This window comes from Pholcus phalangioides, unplaced genomic scaffold (assembly GCF_987345545.1).
Source record: "Pholcus phalangioides strain wild (caught in Gottingen) unplaced genomic scaffold, Ppha-v1.0 ptg000020l_1, whole genome shotgun sequence".
Taxonomy (NCBI): Eukaryota; Metazoa; Arthropoda; class Arachnida; order Araneae; family Pholcidae; genus Pholcus; species Pholcus phalangioides.
In genome coordinates, this window is record NW_028301613.1 from 7,587,231 (window position 1) to 7,603,945 (window position 16,715).

The window sequence follows — 16,715 nt, forward strand, 5'->3', positions numbered from 1 at the left end:
TGGACATCATCTTCATAGGGCTGGATGTACGAGACATCCACCTAGCCATCATTGTCTTCTTCATGGGGGGCCAGATATATCTCACCTGGACATCTTTATGGGGGCTGGAGACATCCCATCTGTACATCATGTACAGAATATATAAAAGATTGATAAGCATAGTAAAAGGGTACTCGTGATAACATTGAGCTGTTGCGAGTTAAAAAAGAAAACCATGCAAAATACTTCAATGACAAATTATAGTAATGGGTAAATATTCATCCAGAAGCGAAATTACATAAACATGTACTACTTTAAATATTTATAAATAAATAAATATACGTAAATAACGAAAGGCTTCAAAATCTTTATTTCTTATCTCTATAATACATGTTAAAACCACCATCCCCTGACTCGTCTGCAAATAATTCTCTGATATATCGTTTCTGTTAGGTAAATTTTACTTTTTTTCTGTTCATTAACATTTTCCTTACTATTGTTTTAATTTCCCTATCCTGAATATTACGCGATTCTATGTAGCCTATACCATCTCAACCAGGCCCTTCTTTTTAACCTTTTCCAGGGGGGATGGGGGAGGGGCAAAGAACATATACTCCATGTATATATATATACCATTTCTATAGTGTATTTTTTAAAGACGCCCCCCCCCCCCAAAATGACGGGCCTGCCATCAACCCACTATATGTAATTTTTTAAACTTTTAAATTTACGAGTTTATTTTTGAAATCATCTACGGTAAGGGGCCATTCAAGTATTACATAAGCAGATTTTCAGCCATTTTTGAACCCCCCCCCCCCCAGCAAAATTTCGTCAGCAGCTTAGAATATTTCATATCTTTAAAAAGGGGTGGTTGATGACGTAAGCAACCTTCAAACCCCTCCTCGTTATCAAAAGCCAGCGAATCCGAAACCCCCCTTGATGCTGACGTAATACTTGAATGACCCCTAATGGGATGATGAACAAATGGAGGAGGTAAGTGATAAAAGTCCTGCATTTGGTGGTGAGGGTGAAAGAGAAAAATCTAGATGGTGATGTTCGACTGATAGAGAATGAACAGCTACCCATCGATGATTAGACTGAAACGGTTTTCACCGAAAGTACAGGAAAAACATGACATATTCAAAAGTGAAGTCTTTGTTTGATGCTATGCCTTCTTTGAAGTACACTTGTAGTATCAACCCGCTAAGAAAGAATGAATATATTCACTTTATTAGTGGAATCAGAAGCATATTTAAAAGGAGGCTATAAGTAGGCGCAGATCCAGAGCAATGTGTCGAGAAGGGCAACTTATTGTGCAAGTTCGTTACACCATCTTGCATTTATATAGAAAACATACATTTTCTCATATTATTATACTCTTTTGGGAATGACAATAGCTCCCATTCTCTTGATTCGTGTCTGAGTGAAGGCAGACATTTTCAGCTGGAAAATGAAGACAAAACAGACATCTTCAGCTGTGAATCGAGCAGATGCAAACATCTTCAGCTGTGAATGGAACAGAGGCACACAACTTCAGCTGCACAAATAGCGAAGGCAGGCATGTATCCAGGATGATGTATTTGTTAGAAAAATTTGTGTCCTGGGTAAAATACAGAACATTCTATTACGGCTTCGTCGGACAGTATTAGGCTTCGTCTATCACTAGCATGCATTTTCATGCGGCTGTTTAACATAGACATGGATGTAAAAGGTCTGTCATAGATCCCATGAGTAAGCCGTATCTCGCTTGTGCAATAAACCTGTGGCACTCTCTCTTTGAAGCCTTTCAAGTGAATCAGTCTTTGTTTATCGCAGTTGTATTTCAAAGTAAACTACTTGCTACAAATTTTTCTCTCATGCCTACGGTTTTTTGCCGGAGCGCATTTTCCACATGCCTTTGTCCAACGCAGAGGCATTTGCGAAGGGTCTGCCATGGATCCCGTAGGTAAGGAGGTTTCTCGCCTCTATGAGTTCCTACTGTGCGAGTCTACCTGTCGCTGTCTCTTCCTTCAAGTGACTCGGTCTGCGCTTATGGACATTGCATTCCAAGGTTAACGACTTGCCGCAAATTTCTTAAGTGCATAGTCTCTCTTCATTGTGCATTTTCACGTGTCTGTTCAATGCAGATGTGGATATGAAAGATTTGTCACAGACCTCGCAGGAAAAGGGTTTCTCACCCGTGTGAGTTCGCCTGTGTTTGATCAGATGGCAGTTCTGCGAGAAGCACTTATTGCAGACCTCACATGCATATGACTTCTCTCCGACGTGTTGTAGCCGGATGTGCTTTATCAAGGTGTGCTTGTAACAGAAAACCTTGCCACAAACTTCGCAGGCATATCGTCTGTCAGTTATCCCGTCGTGGCTGCCCATGTGGTTTTCCAGACTTCTAAGGTGTTTGAATCGACTCAGGCACACTTTGCATCTGAATGGTCTCTCCTTGGCATAAACGCCCTTGACTATCTTCTTCTGATGCAACTTGCTAATCCCAAGTGGCTTTTTTTCATCACCATGTGAATCCACAACGACTGTTAGGGAGTCTACGGGTTGCACGATGGACTTTTCATCACTGTGCGATCGCTTCTTGTGTTGGGTCAAATTACTCAAAAAATAATACGACTTATCACAAGCATCACACTTATATGATTTCTCCCTGATGTGGATGTTCATGTGACGGATCAAAACGCTAGACCTACAGAACGTCTTATGACATATCTCGCAAATGTGGACTTTCGGTTTAGATTTGTTCTTGTTATTATCATGATGTGCCTTTTTATGCCTTGTAAGCGACGTTGCCTGGGTATATGAATTATTGCAGATTTCGCATGTGTATGGCTTGTCGCCTACATGAGATCTACGGTGTATCGCCAGATAGTTGTTCGAACGGAAGAGTTTCTTGCAGATTTCACATTCATATAGTTTAGCTCTCTCACCGGTGTGCTCTTTCATGTGTTCGGAAAGAAGCCACCTACTTGGGAACCCTTTGCCACAGACACACCTATGCTCGGGTATCTCCTCGTGGATTTCATCACAAACGGAGCGTTTGACGTTCACTTGAGTAACCCTGGCAGGGGAATTTTCTTGGGTATGAACCTTCACATGCACCAACAGTTGCCACCTCTTGTTGAACACTTTACTACAGATTTTGCACCTGTGGATGTTCCTGTTTATTATGTCGCAAGTTTTGAGCATTCCTGCCATCAGTTCATTACAGTTCTCTTGCAGGGGCCCACCATCATTCCCGGGAAGGTGCTTTCGAAATACTACCAGGTAAGGGAAAGATAATGGTGGTGCTGAAGAAATATTCTTGTGATGTAGTGTGGTGCTGGGTTTTGAATCAGAAAGAATCGGAATCAACGAATGTGTTTTACTCCCTGCCATGCTGCAAAGAAAAAATTTCAATTAATAAAAAACATTTTTCTTAATATTTGTGAGAGTTGTATGTGCCACAGTATTGATATATAATATCGCAAATATATATTCATATTCACAAATGTTTTGAATAGGTGCTGGCGCTACATTCAATTCTGTAGATATCGATAAAAAATGGAGTTTCATGCAATGCACGTTTCTGGGATATTTACTGTGGTGGAGGGGGGAAAACACAGGTGAGCAGAAACCCCCTCCCCAAGATCCAGAGCGATATGTTGGGAGGGGCAACAAATTGTGCAAGTTTGTGGGATCTTCCCGTATTTTACAGACCACTTCACCAACTCAGGCCATATTACTATATTGCAATTTACTGCCATTATTTTGGCAGTAACAAGCCAGATGAGATGGGTTGGAAATGAAGGTGCTATCTATCGATGGTTGCCACAAGTTTGTTAAGGAAAGCATCTTATCTATATCCTCCCTTGGGTTTGAATCTGGGACCGTGACAACAACCTTCACAGTGGTAGACGAGCATCTCACCAGCCGGATGCTTATTTTACAGGACCGGCAAATTTTTCGATATTATTCTGCCCTTGGGAGGAGGGATACATACTTGGATACATGCCCGAGCAAAATCAGACATCTTCAGCTGCAAATGAAGCCTGGAATGAAATAGAGGCAGGGACCTTTGGCTGCTAATGAAAAGGTGGCAGACATTCTCAGTGAATGGAATGGATGCAGACGGCTTGAAATTCGAATGGAAAGAAATCAGCATCTTCAGCTTCGAATGCAGCAGAGGCAGGAATCTTCTGCTGTGAAAATATTGGACGCCGGCATGTATTTAGAACAATGCATCAGGAGGGGGGGGGGAAGAGAGCGGCCACAAAATTGTGTAGGTATTTATCCATAACAGTGTCAAGTAAAATACAGGAAACAAATTTTCCCATATTATTTTACACTTGGGAAGGGCGATCACCCCCTGGATCCACACCTGCCCTTGGAATGTTATGGAGCTGATTGCAGTGAAAAAAAAAAAAAAAGAGTTTAATTTAAAGGAGTTTAATCTTATGGGCGCAAGACCTCGGATTGCAACTCAACACATAACTTAAAAACCTTTTTTTTCTTTGTTTCATCCTCATTTGTTCATGGCACAGTGATAATCTACATTAGAAACCCAAATAATCTAAAGGGCACCTACAGGTACTTTAATCCACGTTATAAATCAATTATCCAAAGGGCATCTACATGTGCATCCACAGAATTGAACAAACGGTGCGATGGTACTACAGAATTAAAAAAAAAAAATCATGGAAATGCAAAATTGAATTCACCGAAAAAGTCTACAGGGTTAGAAGACGCCATGAGGCCTCAGCCCAATAGGAGCAGTTCAAACCGCGAACAACGGGAAAAAGAATCGGTGCTGAAATATGACTGAGAGCAGAATATTCACCACCACAGAGCGATGAAAGTGAAATGACATGAAGTTCAACAATGCAAGGGAAGAAAACGTTTCGTCTAAATTCTAACATACCTGCATGCAAATGAGACTTAAGAGGGAACGTAGTAAAATTGCTACAGCTATAACCACAGATGCGATTTCACTTTTACTTTATCATGATCTCTCTCACCCTCCCCCCCCCCCCAACATAAATAAAAAATGAAAAAGAAATGCAGTGGCTTACTGCAACGCAATGGAATATTTATGAATCAACAAATGAAAGCAGGGCCTAGCTTCGCAAGCCATTATTATTCTCAACTTCATGTGCCTGAACCACATTTGTATTACACAAGAAAAACCGTTATCATTTTGCTATTGCATCCATATTATTATTATAACGACACAGTTATTCTCAAGGGCATCTAAAGCCGGGTTTTCCTAGGAGCAGGTTTCCTGTGCCCTGCGCAAAGTGGTTCACCCAGCTCGACACAGCGTTCACTCACCAATAAGAAAAGCAGCATGACTGTTTTCCTACAGAGGGCAATACGGCTCACGACAGCGCTTTACGTTGGGCGTTATTAGCTGACTCCTTCTGGAGGAGTCAAATGCGTCGTGCGCCGCGGTTTTGCCGATATTCTCATCACTCTTGTGTGTTTTCTCTTCCTTCCCTTCAAACCGGAGCATGCAGACCACAGAGTAGCTGATGCCAAGGCCATATACTATAATATAGCCGCCCTGATCTGATGCGCCTCGCTAGGAAAACACAAACGCGCCGCGTGATTATGTAACACGTTTGTGTCGGCGCGAAATAGTCTAATTCGGTTCACGCTGCGCAACAAACCTATTCCTAGGAAAACCCGGCTTAAACTCCACGCCAGCTTAAGGAAGGACAAAAATATTAAGTGTAGTGCACAAGGAAGGACAAAAATATTGAGTGTAGTGCACAAGGAAGGACAAAACAATTTGTGTAGCACACAGGAAAAGACATATTATTATGGATTATTTAAATTCATAAAAGGGAACTGAATTCTTGCCTCATTATAAATGTCTTCCACTTACAACACCAAGGATTGAAATTGGTAGGAAAGCTATGTGACAGACGCACATCAACATCAATTCCGAAAAAAGTGGACGGCATTGACCGAAATTTTTCAACTGAAAGAAGAAAGAAAAATCGTAGTAGTTGTGTGTGTGACTTTCTATTTTGTTTTTGGTATTCTATTAAGCTCTGTATAATTCGAATTAGGGTGACCATACGTCCCGGGACAGTCCCAGTATTTTCTGTTTTTTTGGCTGTCCCGACTTTTTAGCAAAAGTGTCCCGGTTTTTCCCGTATTTTGCATGAAGCCTACTTGAATTTTTATTCTTTATTGAAGTCAAAGATTGAAATTATTTTCAACTTATAAATTATATTATGATAACTACAACTATAAATGAGTATATGAATCTCCCATATTTGTCTTAGTGAAAATTTTTTTTCGGGGAATTCATCCACTGCAATTAGCAGTAATGCTGCATTTCCCGCCATTGTGATTTTTCCGTTTTTTAACAATATTTGGCGACTTTGTTCGGTTTTGGCGTCATTTTTGGCGATAATTGGCGATGTCCCGTATTTTCCCGTATTTGGAATCCCAATGTCCCGTATTTCTGTCGAGGAAATATGGTCAACCTAATTCGAATTCTGATATTTATGAGACAATTACAATTGAAAAAAAAAATGCAAATTCACCAGTTAACTTATTTAACGCTAATTCATTATATACTATTGACCATATAACCTAGTGACTTTTGCGGTACTTTCCCATATTTGTAGCATTTTTTTGCATGTCAGATTGTTTTCGATTAAAAAAAGAAAAGCTCATACTCGAATTCTTCAACTCATTGCTTCTAAACCAGATCTGCGGACCTCCCGGGGGGTTCGTGGGATCATTTTCATTCAACACTTTCGTGGGAATAACGCGTTTTGTGCTGCGAAAAATTATTTATTCAATATTTCAAGGTATGCGAATTATAAGTAGGCTGACCATATTTCCTCGAGAGAAATACGGGTCATCGGGATTCCAAAATACGGGAAAATACAGGACATCGCCAATTATCGCCAAAGCCAAACAAAGTTGCCAAATACTGTTGAAATTACGGAAAAGTCACAATGGCGGGGAATGATGCATTACTGCAAATTGCAGTGGATTAAAATGTATTCCACGAAAAAAAAAAACGTTTACCAAGGCAAATGTGGGATTAATACTCCCATATATAGTTGAAATTATCATAAAATAATTTATGAGTTGAAAAATAATTTCAATCTTTGACTTCAATAAAGAATAAAAATTCAAGTAGGCTTCGTGTGAAATACGGGAAAAACCAGGACACTTTTGCCAAAAAGTCGGGACGACCAAAAAACCAGAAAATACCGGGACTGTCCCGGGAAATACGGGACTTATGGTCACCCTAATTATAAGAAACAAGGCATTTTTAGATTTTATGGGAGGGTGGCGTTGACCTTCTAACGCTGAGTGGGTGAGGGGTTCCGTGACACAAAAAAGGGTTGGGAAACACTGCTCTTTAATTGTAACCTATCTTTTTGAACCGCATGAGACGGGGAGTGGTAGTGGGGGAAGGGGTTTGGCTCCCCGGGCACTAGACTAACAAGGGTGCTGAGTTTATTCCCCACCCCCATAAAATATTACGGGGAGACGGATGCCAAAGTGAATGCCGGCCCCCGGGTGACAGAGTAAATTTTTGTTTCTAGATGCGCCCCTGATCGTGAATTAAGGTAGTAACTATCGTATTATGTGCAGTAACTATTTTTCTCATGAAATTTACATTCTCACTCCTTGCAAATTTGTATCGTGCTTTTGCTGTGGTAGGCTTGAATTAAAATGAAATTTATCCCATATAGCCGAATTTTTTCAATTTTTTTAATCATTATTTTGACAGTTTGAGTGTGTTAAATACATTGACAGCAGTTTAAAAAAAGATTACATCTTTTGTTAACGACTGTCAAATTGCAATTCAGAACCTCTCTGTAACGGACACCTATGGGACAGACAAACTTTTTACGCAAACGGGAAGCGTACACGGTTAGGGGGGGGGGGGTTTCAATAAAAAAAAATTGCATTGTTGGCATAGGCGGGGAGGTGGAGGTGGAAATCATTCCCCCTCCGCCATTTGCTATTGTCACCCTCAGTGATTCACTCCCCTCCCGGTTCGAGCAGCCTTTATCAGCTTATGACGGGGAGTGTCCGTTGATGGGTAGTGAAATAGATAAAAGCGTTGACATAACATAAAAAAAGTGTCCACTAACAGGAAGGTTTCACTGTAGTGATTTCAGATTTAAAACACACTCCTCGGTACTCTTCAATCTACGCACATGGTGGGACGAAGAGGTACGCGGTATAAGAATTGCGACTGGGAAGAAAAAAAATCGCATAGGGGTGGAGGAAAAGATGCTCTTATATACGTAGTAAAGGAGGAGGAGGAGGATAGAGAAAATAACCGGATAGGTTCCGAAATGTAAGGGTGTGATGATGATAATCCCTAAGCAGAAACTCTTTTTTAAAGACAGACAGAGCGAGAGAAAGCACGAAGACGGTCCAATCAGCAGATCGAAGCAAAAACAACCTGGGGGTGAACTATCTCTGCAGTCCTTAGTAACTACTAGTCCTAATGAACTACCGGTCGGAGGACTGCAGCTAAGGACCGCTTCAACTACTAGTAGTTAAGAGGTACTATGAACTACCAGTCCTTAAGGTCACGTGACGTGAAACAGTAGTTAGAGGGAGAGAAAATTTTTGGTTTCGAGAGTAACAGATCGCTAACCAATCGGGATGCCGTTTGAAGCCTACAACTACTACTAATTATTTAACAATCGTTTTTCCGCAGTGGGTGGTGGCAGCGATTTCATGTTTACAACTGATTGTAAACAAACTTTTTTTTCCGAGGGACTCGCCACACATTTTTGTCACCCGTGCTTTGCAATTTTTTTTACTCTAACATCGCCAGCTAGTTTAATTATTTTGTAAACGTATGAGACGTTGCATTTTTCATCTTGCGACTTTTTTTAGAATAAGATTCGGTATTTTTCTTGTCCGAGCTCATGGATCCCACTTTTGGATGCTTGAAGAAGCGAGTATCTGGGACCCCAGCTGCATATAAGCGGGTCGCATACTGATGAAATCAAAATTTGAAAAAAAGAAAATTCTTACAACAAAATGCAAAACTTTAAATTAAGGTTACCGGCACTAGTTGAGCCTACGGTCGTAGTGTCTGCCTTTCCTTTATTTTTTTTGGGGGGGGGAGGGGGCTCTTCTTGAAAGGGTTATTATGCAAAATAATTGTAGATTTTTGGGCCCCCAATTCGCCTCGGGGGCCCTACTTGAGGCCCCAGCTGAATACTATTTTTAATATTGAGTGCCACTTTTTTTTAAGACCAGTTTGTTAAAAATGATTTTTTATTATCCATTTTTATTCCTTTTTAAATTCATTGAAACAATGAATTGCAAATTATTTTCGGAGCAACTAAAATATTAAATTATTGATAATTTATAATTAAAAGAATTAACTGCCTTGCTGCGTATTGTAGTTCTATATTTTAAACTATAGGTTTCTCCTCAGTATTAAAAAATATCAGAACACGATTTTCTATGAATGAGCACTTACCTGTTAATGGAAGTGAATACTTCAATATTTAAAATATATATACGTCTATATTAAAGATCTTTCATCAATTTATCTGTTTCATATTTAGCTTCCAACAAATAATTTCACCTGATAACTTTCATTTTGACAATATATTTCATTTGAGTTGATTAGAAGATGAATGATTGATTGAAATTGATTAATAGAAACATGAATTAAATAACAACTTGCACATATGATTTGTCATACAAAAACATTTTATTTCAAACATATGTTCATAGAGAGTTATCATAATCACAATTTATTGGTTGTACTTTTCTTAGAAATCGCATCTTTCAAGAATATAATTTTTTAAGATTCATAAATTTTCATCTGCATCTTCAAATGTTGATTTACCTGAAATTAAAAAGAGGAAGAAAAAAAAAAACACTTTTATTATGCTTATCAATATTTAAATGTACTGTATATTTTATTTCAAATTATAACGCAGTCTTTAGTTGTATAAGTAGAGATAATTCGTGCACAATAGCACTTAGTCGACATTGAGTCGTCTCGCCACCATTTTATCACAGTAGGATCCAAAATGTATAAACTGTGTTTTGCAAGGGAGGCCTGGCGTTCCACATAGATGCACATGTTCATGTCTAGATGTATTTACCTAGGGCTTGGAGCTCCGAAATCTTAAGAGCCAACATTGCAAAAAAAAAAATTCATACTGACACCTAAAATTTTCTATGCAGATCATAAAATATTTGGAGTTTATGTCTGAATCTTCCAACATGTCAAGATCATCACTAAGTGCTGAAAAAGTTGAATATAATTTTTTTTTACTTCGGATTATTTCTTCTAAAAATATGCTTGGCTTCCAAAAAATTTGGCCCGCGCCTTTTTCAATTTTTCGAGCCATGTTTCTACCCTAAAATTTTGGTCAGACAGATGAAGTGCAAAAACCTATTGGCACGCAGCTTACTATATATTTTCACTCTACTCTTTCAGCTTTGCTCTAAAACACATCCTTAGCAACCTCTTGTGGATCGGGGAACCCCTATTTAAATTAACATAGAAATTTTGCAGTGTTGTATGGTCTCACTAGTTAAAAAGTATGATATTATTTGTCATCAAGTATATTGTTTTAATATTTTCATTCACAAAATTTGCTCATCAGTAAATATAACACGTTTTTCAAAGAATTAATATTGCTTTTCAGTTAGTAAAGCTTCTAAAAGTTTTTTTTTAATGTCCTCCCTCTCATTTATATAGCCAAGACAAGTTTTTCAACAGTACATGTTTTTACTTGCACTGGTCAAATTTTGAGTGGTACAGGTAGCCATTAAGAAATCTATCTTAAGCTCAATTCAATTATGTCAAAAACAGTTGTTCTTTCAATAGTATCTGAAAAAATTATTATAAAGATAATTACTCATAGCAAGATATTTCTCGAGAGAAACCAATAAGGTATGGACTAAAAACAATGCCACCTTTCCCCCTTGCTTATTTTGTTTTTGCACATATAAAATGTGTCGCTGAAATTACAATAATTTCAGAGGGAAGTATGTTTCTGTTGAGTTTTATATTGAGAAATATTCAAGTGATTGTACAGTTTACAATTTTTATGAATTTTCTCAACTTAAAATTGAATGTGTATAAAATAGGTTATTTTAATCATGGTGCAACATAAATAAGACACTGAAATACAACATTTCTTAATAAACATGTGAATTTATGTAATACAGCCTCTCCGAAACGCTATTATGATTATGATCTGATACAACGTCAAAATTCTGTGGGTGGGATGGTGGTGTTAAATCGGGTTCGACTGTATTTGTTCCACTAGGGTTGTTGATACAAATGAAATCAGTGAAAATGATGATTGTTAAAATTTATGTCATTAAATCATGCATGGAAATATTTCATTTTACATGAAAATAATAATGGAAACTGTTGCTCAAAGTCAAATACAAAGAATTAAAATTACCTTTGTTTGCTCTGGTAGAATATTTGGGTAACCTTGAAAACCTTCACATAACTTCGTAGCTACCTACAGCCAAGTTCCTGGGAAACAAAATTTTTCAGAGTTAGAAAAGTCTAACAAATGTATATACACTAATATATATATAATCTCTCAGCTGTTTACTAACAACATTGTTAAAAAATAAATGCTTGTTAAAAGTTTCACTTCCATAACATCTCAAAATGCTATATTTTAAAGTTCTTAAGTATTCGACGTGGAAATTTGTTTTCTGTGTTTACCCATACACACAAAATCAAAAACAATTTTTGGCAAAAAATTAAATTTGAACACACACACAGCAAGGCCATAACCCAAATACTGAAGCAGTAATACGTTTCAAACACTAATCTGCTTCCTCTAGTTATAATGTATATACCTCAATAAAAACTGTGCCTGAAATTCCAACTTTGTTTTTTTAGTTCCATTGTACGAATTTCATTTTTCATATCAACAAAACAATATAATGATTCCTTATTAAATATTCCTCATCTCATAGCGAGTTACAGAGTGCAATTTTTCAGGAAGTGGCACATGATTTTTTTCTCAAAATTTAACTTCCACTAAGTATTACAATATTGTTCATTTGAACAGTTCAAAATATCAAATCTATATTTTAATCCTTTAGGGCACGAGTTTTACAAAAATTAATATTTAACATTACTGCCAATTTTTACCATGCTTTATTTCAATTTCACCATTACTCATCACAAAAAAATTATTAAATTTTTTGTCATTTAGGTGCTATAATTTATTATCAATGAATTGTAGCTTATTAGTTACTTTGTGCATTGAAGGGAGGTTGATCTAAAACACAAATTTTCAATTTCCTTATTTATAGGCGATTATTATTAATTAAAATTATTCAATTTCCTTATTTATAGGCGATTATTCATAGCATAGTCATCCAAGCACAATTTTTATTGTGCCAACAATATTCAAATTATTTATTTACACACATGCTCAATTTATTTAGACATAATTTTTCATTGAAAAAAATTAATACGGCAAAAAACATAGAATGTAAAATTTCAATCTGATATTATCGTAATTGTAGATTTATGTTTCATTCGCCATGTAAATATTTTCAATAGAACCCAAAATATACATGGGCTGTATGATATTTTTCAGCATTACCAAGTGGGATCCACTGCCCTATTGATTGCGTGACATTATGTCCATTTATATTTTTAAATAACGCATTTACCGAGCAAAAAAATATTAAGAAAATTTCTAAACACTCTTCTTATATAGTTCGATAGCAATAAAATAATTCTTACCTCAGTAATGAACATGCTAGCACTTCGTCGTGGCTTCGATCGCCGATGTCAACATCTAGTTTTGCAGGATATAATGATGAATCACTTCAACTTTGATGACATCGAAGACATAATCTAAGTTTTATCTGTCATTATTATCGTAAAAAATTGTTTAATTCGAAAAAAAAAACAGCATATTTCATCACTAAATATCACAGCGAGAACTCGCGGCCAGAGACGAAATTTCCTCTTTTCCAAGATGGCCGCCATGAACTACTTTTCTTGCTGCTTTAGGACTGGTGCTAGGCAGTCCTTAGCAGCGGTCCTAAGTAACTACTAAAAAAAAGTCCTTAGCTTAGAGATAGTATCGAAAAGTCGAACTACTGGCCAGCTAAGGACTTTTCGGCGCTCAACTACTTTTTTTCCGCTAAGGACCGCAGAGATAGTTCACCCCCTGGCTTGTTGAAGTCGCCCGACCCGTTGAGTGGTCCCTTTCTCTCCTCTCTCTCGTTCTTCGAGTTGAGTTCCTTGATCAGTTTCTTTGTGGGCACTTGTATAGTGAGCTTATTGTGAGAGAAAATGCAATAATAATAATTATAATAATAATAATAATTAAGAACTGTCAGCCCAATCCTTGTGAGGGCTAGCTATTATTGGCAAAGCGTCAAAGCAAGTCACTTACACACAATAACGAACTCCACTTGGAAGACATCATGGCGAGATTGTGTGGCAGGCAGAGATTTTTAGGGCTTCGACACTGAGGCTATAAATGATATTGACAAAACTCCTCTTTCCCCCACATCTTGCAGCAGGGCCTCTAGGTTGGAATCTTTGAGGGCCCTCGGGCCAGATTTATTATGGGCCCCCTGTACAGTGAGTTAACAGCGTGAAAATAAAAAAAAAACGAAAAGAATTGTCCTCCCCCGGGGTAGAGCCCTGCCAGCCTTTGGGGGGGGCATGCTGTGACCATGTGTCCTGTGTTTTGATCAGTTTTTGGTCATACTCCAATTCCCCCCTCCTATGGTGGACTCTAGGCCAAATTTTTTATTTGGTCCCCGTATAGGGAGTGGGAAAATACAAAAAGAAGAAGAAGAATTGTCACTCCAGGCTGGAGCCCTGTCAGCCCCACCCTTGTGAGGGCCATGGAAACAAGACATGTTTCAGTTCTGAATGTAATGCCATGAGATTGGGTTTGAAGAAATTAGAGACTTGAAAGGTTGAGCATAAAGACGTGAGTTCAGCAAAAAGGAGTTCAACAGAAAAAAAAACCCAGCAAATCTTCAGCTGCAACAGCAAATAGAGAAAAAGTGGAATTCTGTGAAAAAAAAGAATTTCTGTGGAATAACTTCAAGAACGGATGAAGTTCGTAAACTGAGGGCTGACTGTAAAAGCTACAGTAGCAATCACTAGTACCCGCAGTCTCCGTGGATAGTTGACGAATATCAATAGTAGTGCGTTAACTTTCGGGGGGATATCTACTATTACATGGTGGTTCTTTGACGTTATTGTTGGACAGCTGGAGTACCAATGCTCAAACACTAAAAATAAAATCAACAATGCACCGCTTGTTAGATTTACATACACATAGTTGGTCAATGAAGCAAAACAATGCTAGATTCCCATTGTTGAGCGAACTCAGAATAGTTAGCACAGAATATAAATAGAAGCGTATTAAAAATTGCAACATTCATAGGTCGGTTATTCAGCCACAAGTCTGGTTCTTGCTAAAAGCTACATGAATTTTTTTCATGCAGCTATAACCGACCTATATCGGAATTAATCCGTAGGTATAACTTTTTAATGGCCTTTACTCGAACTTGGGTAAAGGTTGGCACTCATGGGATTCGAGAGTTCATTGCCTCTCTAATCCAAGCCGGTTGGGATACCTCCCAGTGGTGTGTGCCGGTAACAGGAACCGGGGAGCCTGGGCGAGATTCGGCTGCATGAGTGCCGATTCCCAATCCAGGCGATGAGCCGGTATTCCTGACTAAAGCACCAACCGACGATATCTGGATTTATCCATAGGCATAACTGTATGAAATTGGCACTCACAGGGTTGGGGGAGTTCATTGCCTCACTAGCCCAAACTGGTTGAGATACCAACTAGTGGTGTGTGTGTGTGCCGGTAACAGGAGCAGAGGAGCCTGAGCGAGATTCTGCTGCATGAGAGCTGATTCTCAATCCACAGGCGATGAGCCGGTATTCCTGCCTAAAGCACCGAAAGACGATATATAGAATAATCCATAGGTATGACTTTTATTGATTCTTGAACTTGAGGTTAAGATTGGCATTCACGGGGTTCGGGAGCTCATTGTTTCCCCTAACCCAAGTCGGTTGGGACACTAACCCTAGTGGTGTGTGCCGGTAACAGGAACTGGGGAGCCTGGGCGAGATTCGGCTGCATGAGAGCTGATTCTCAATCCAGGCGATGAGCCGGTATCCCTGGCTAAAGAACCAACCGACGATATCTGGATTAATCCATAGGCATAACTGCAAGAAATTGGCACTCACAGGGTTGGGGGAGTTCATTGCATCACTAGCCCAAACTGGTTGAGATACCAATTAGTGGTGTGTGTGCCGGTAACAGGAGCAGAGGAGCCTGAGCGAGATTCTGCTGCATGAGAGCTGATTCTCAATCCACAGGCGATGAGCCGGTATTCCTGCCTAAAGCACCGAAAGACGATATATAGAATAATCCATAGGTATGACTTTTATTGATTCTTGAACTTGAGGTTAAGATTGGCATTCACGGGGTTCGGGAGCTCATTGTTTCCCCTAACCCAAGTCGGTTGGGATACCACCTAGTGGTGTGTGCCGCTAACAGGAACTGGGGAGCCTGGTTGAGATTCGGCTGCATGAGAGCTGATTCTCAATCCAGGCGATGAGCCGGTATTCCTGGCTAAAGAACCAACCGACGATATCTGGATTAATCCATAGGCATAACTGTATGAAATTGGCACTCACAGGGTTGGGGGAGTTCATTGCCTCACTAGCCCAAACTGGTTGAGATACCAATTAGTGGTGTGTGTGCCGGTAACAGGAGTAGAGGAGCCTGAGCGAGATTCTGCTGCATGAGAGCTGATTCTCAATCCACAGGCGATGAGCCGGTATTCCTGCCTAAAGCACCGAAAGACGATATATAGAATAATCCATAGGTATGACTTTTATTGATTCTTGAACTTGAGGTTAAGATTGGCATTCACGGGGTTCGGGAGCTCATTGTTTCCCCTAACCCAAGTCGGTTGGGATACCACCTAGTGGTGTGTGCCGCTAACAGGAACTGGGGAGCCTGGTTGAGATTCGGCTGCATGAGAGCTGATTCTCAATCCAGGCGATGAGCCGGTATTCCTGGCTAAAGAACCAACCGACGATATCTGGATTAATCCATAGGCATAACTGTATGAAATTGGCACTCACAGGGTTGGGGGAGTTCATTGCCTCACTAGCCCAAACTGGTTGAGATACCAATTAGTGGTGTGTGTGCCGGTAACAGGAGTAGAGGAGCCTGAGCGAGATTCTGCTGCATGAGAGCTGATTCTCAATCCACAGGCGATGAGCCGGTATTCCTGCCTAAAGCACCGAAAGACGATATATAGAATAATCCATAGGTATGACTTTTATTGATTCTTGAACTTGAGGTTAAGATTGGCATTCACGGGGTTCGGGAGCTCATTGTGTCCCCTAACCCAAGTCGGTTGGGATACCGCCTAGTGGTGTGTGTGCCGGTAACAGGAACTGGGGAGCCTGGGCGAGATTCAGCTGCATGAGAGCTGTTCTTGCTAAAAGCTACATGAATTTTTTTCATGCAGCTATAACCGACCTATATCGGAATTAATCCGTAGGTATAACTTTTTAATGGCCTTTACTCGAACTTGGGTAAAGGTTGGCACTCATGGGATTCGAGAGTTCATTGCCTCTCTAATCCAAGCCGGTTGGGATACCTCCCAGTGGTGTGTGCCGGTAACAGGAACCGGGGAGCCTGGGCTAGATTCGGCTGCATGAGTGCCGATTCCCAATCCAGGCG

General features: G+C 39.4%; 1 protein-coding gene and 1 long non-coding RNA gene across 2 annotated transcripts; both read right to left on the reverse strand.

The window, feature by feature from the left end:
• Positions 1-326: 326 nt before the first annotated feature.
• Positions 327-5,933, reverse strand: LOC149070898 (uncharacterized). Its single transcript, XM_089248418.1, has 2 exons — positions 5,821-5,933; positions 327-3,358 (listed from the first exon to the last, which is right to left on the reverse strand). Exons 1-2 carry the CDS (start codon positions 5,922-5,924, stop codon positions 2,053-2,055), a joined length of 1,410 nt encoding a protein of 469 aa, XP_089104544.1. The 5' UTR covers positions 5,925-5,933; the 3' UTR covers positions 327-2,052.
• A 3,712-nt stretch (positions 5,934-9,645) lies between these two features.
• LOC149070899 (uncharacterized) lies at positions 9,646-13,127 on the reverse strand. Its single transcript, XR_016194993.1, has 3 exons — positions 12,713-13,127; positions 11,400-11,476; positions 9,646-9,820 (listed from the first exon to the last, which is right to left on the reverse strand). It is a non-coding gene; the product is annotated as an uncharacterized LOC149070899 (long non-coding RNA).
• Positions 13,128-16,715: the final 3,588 nt, after the last annotated feature.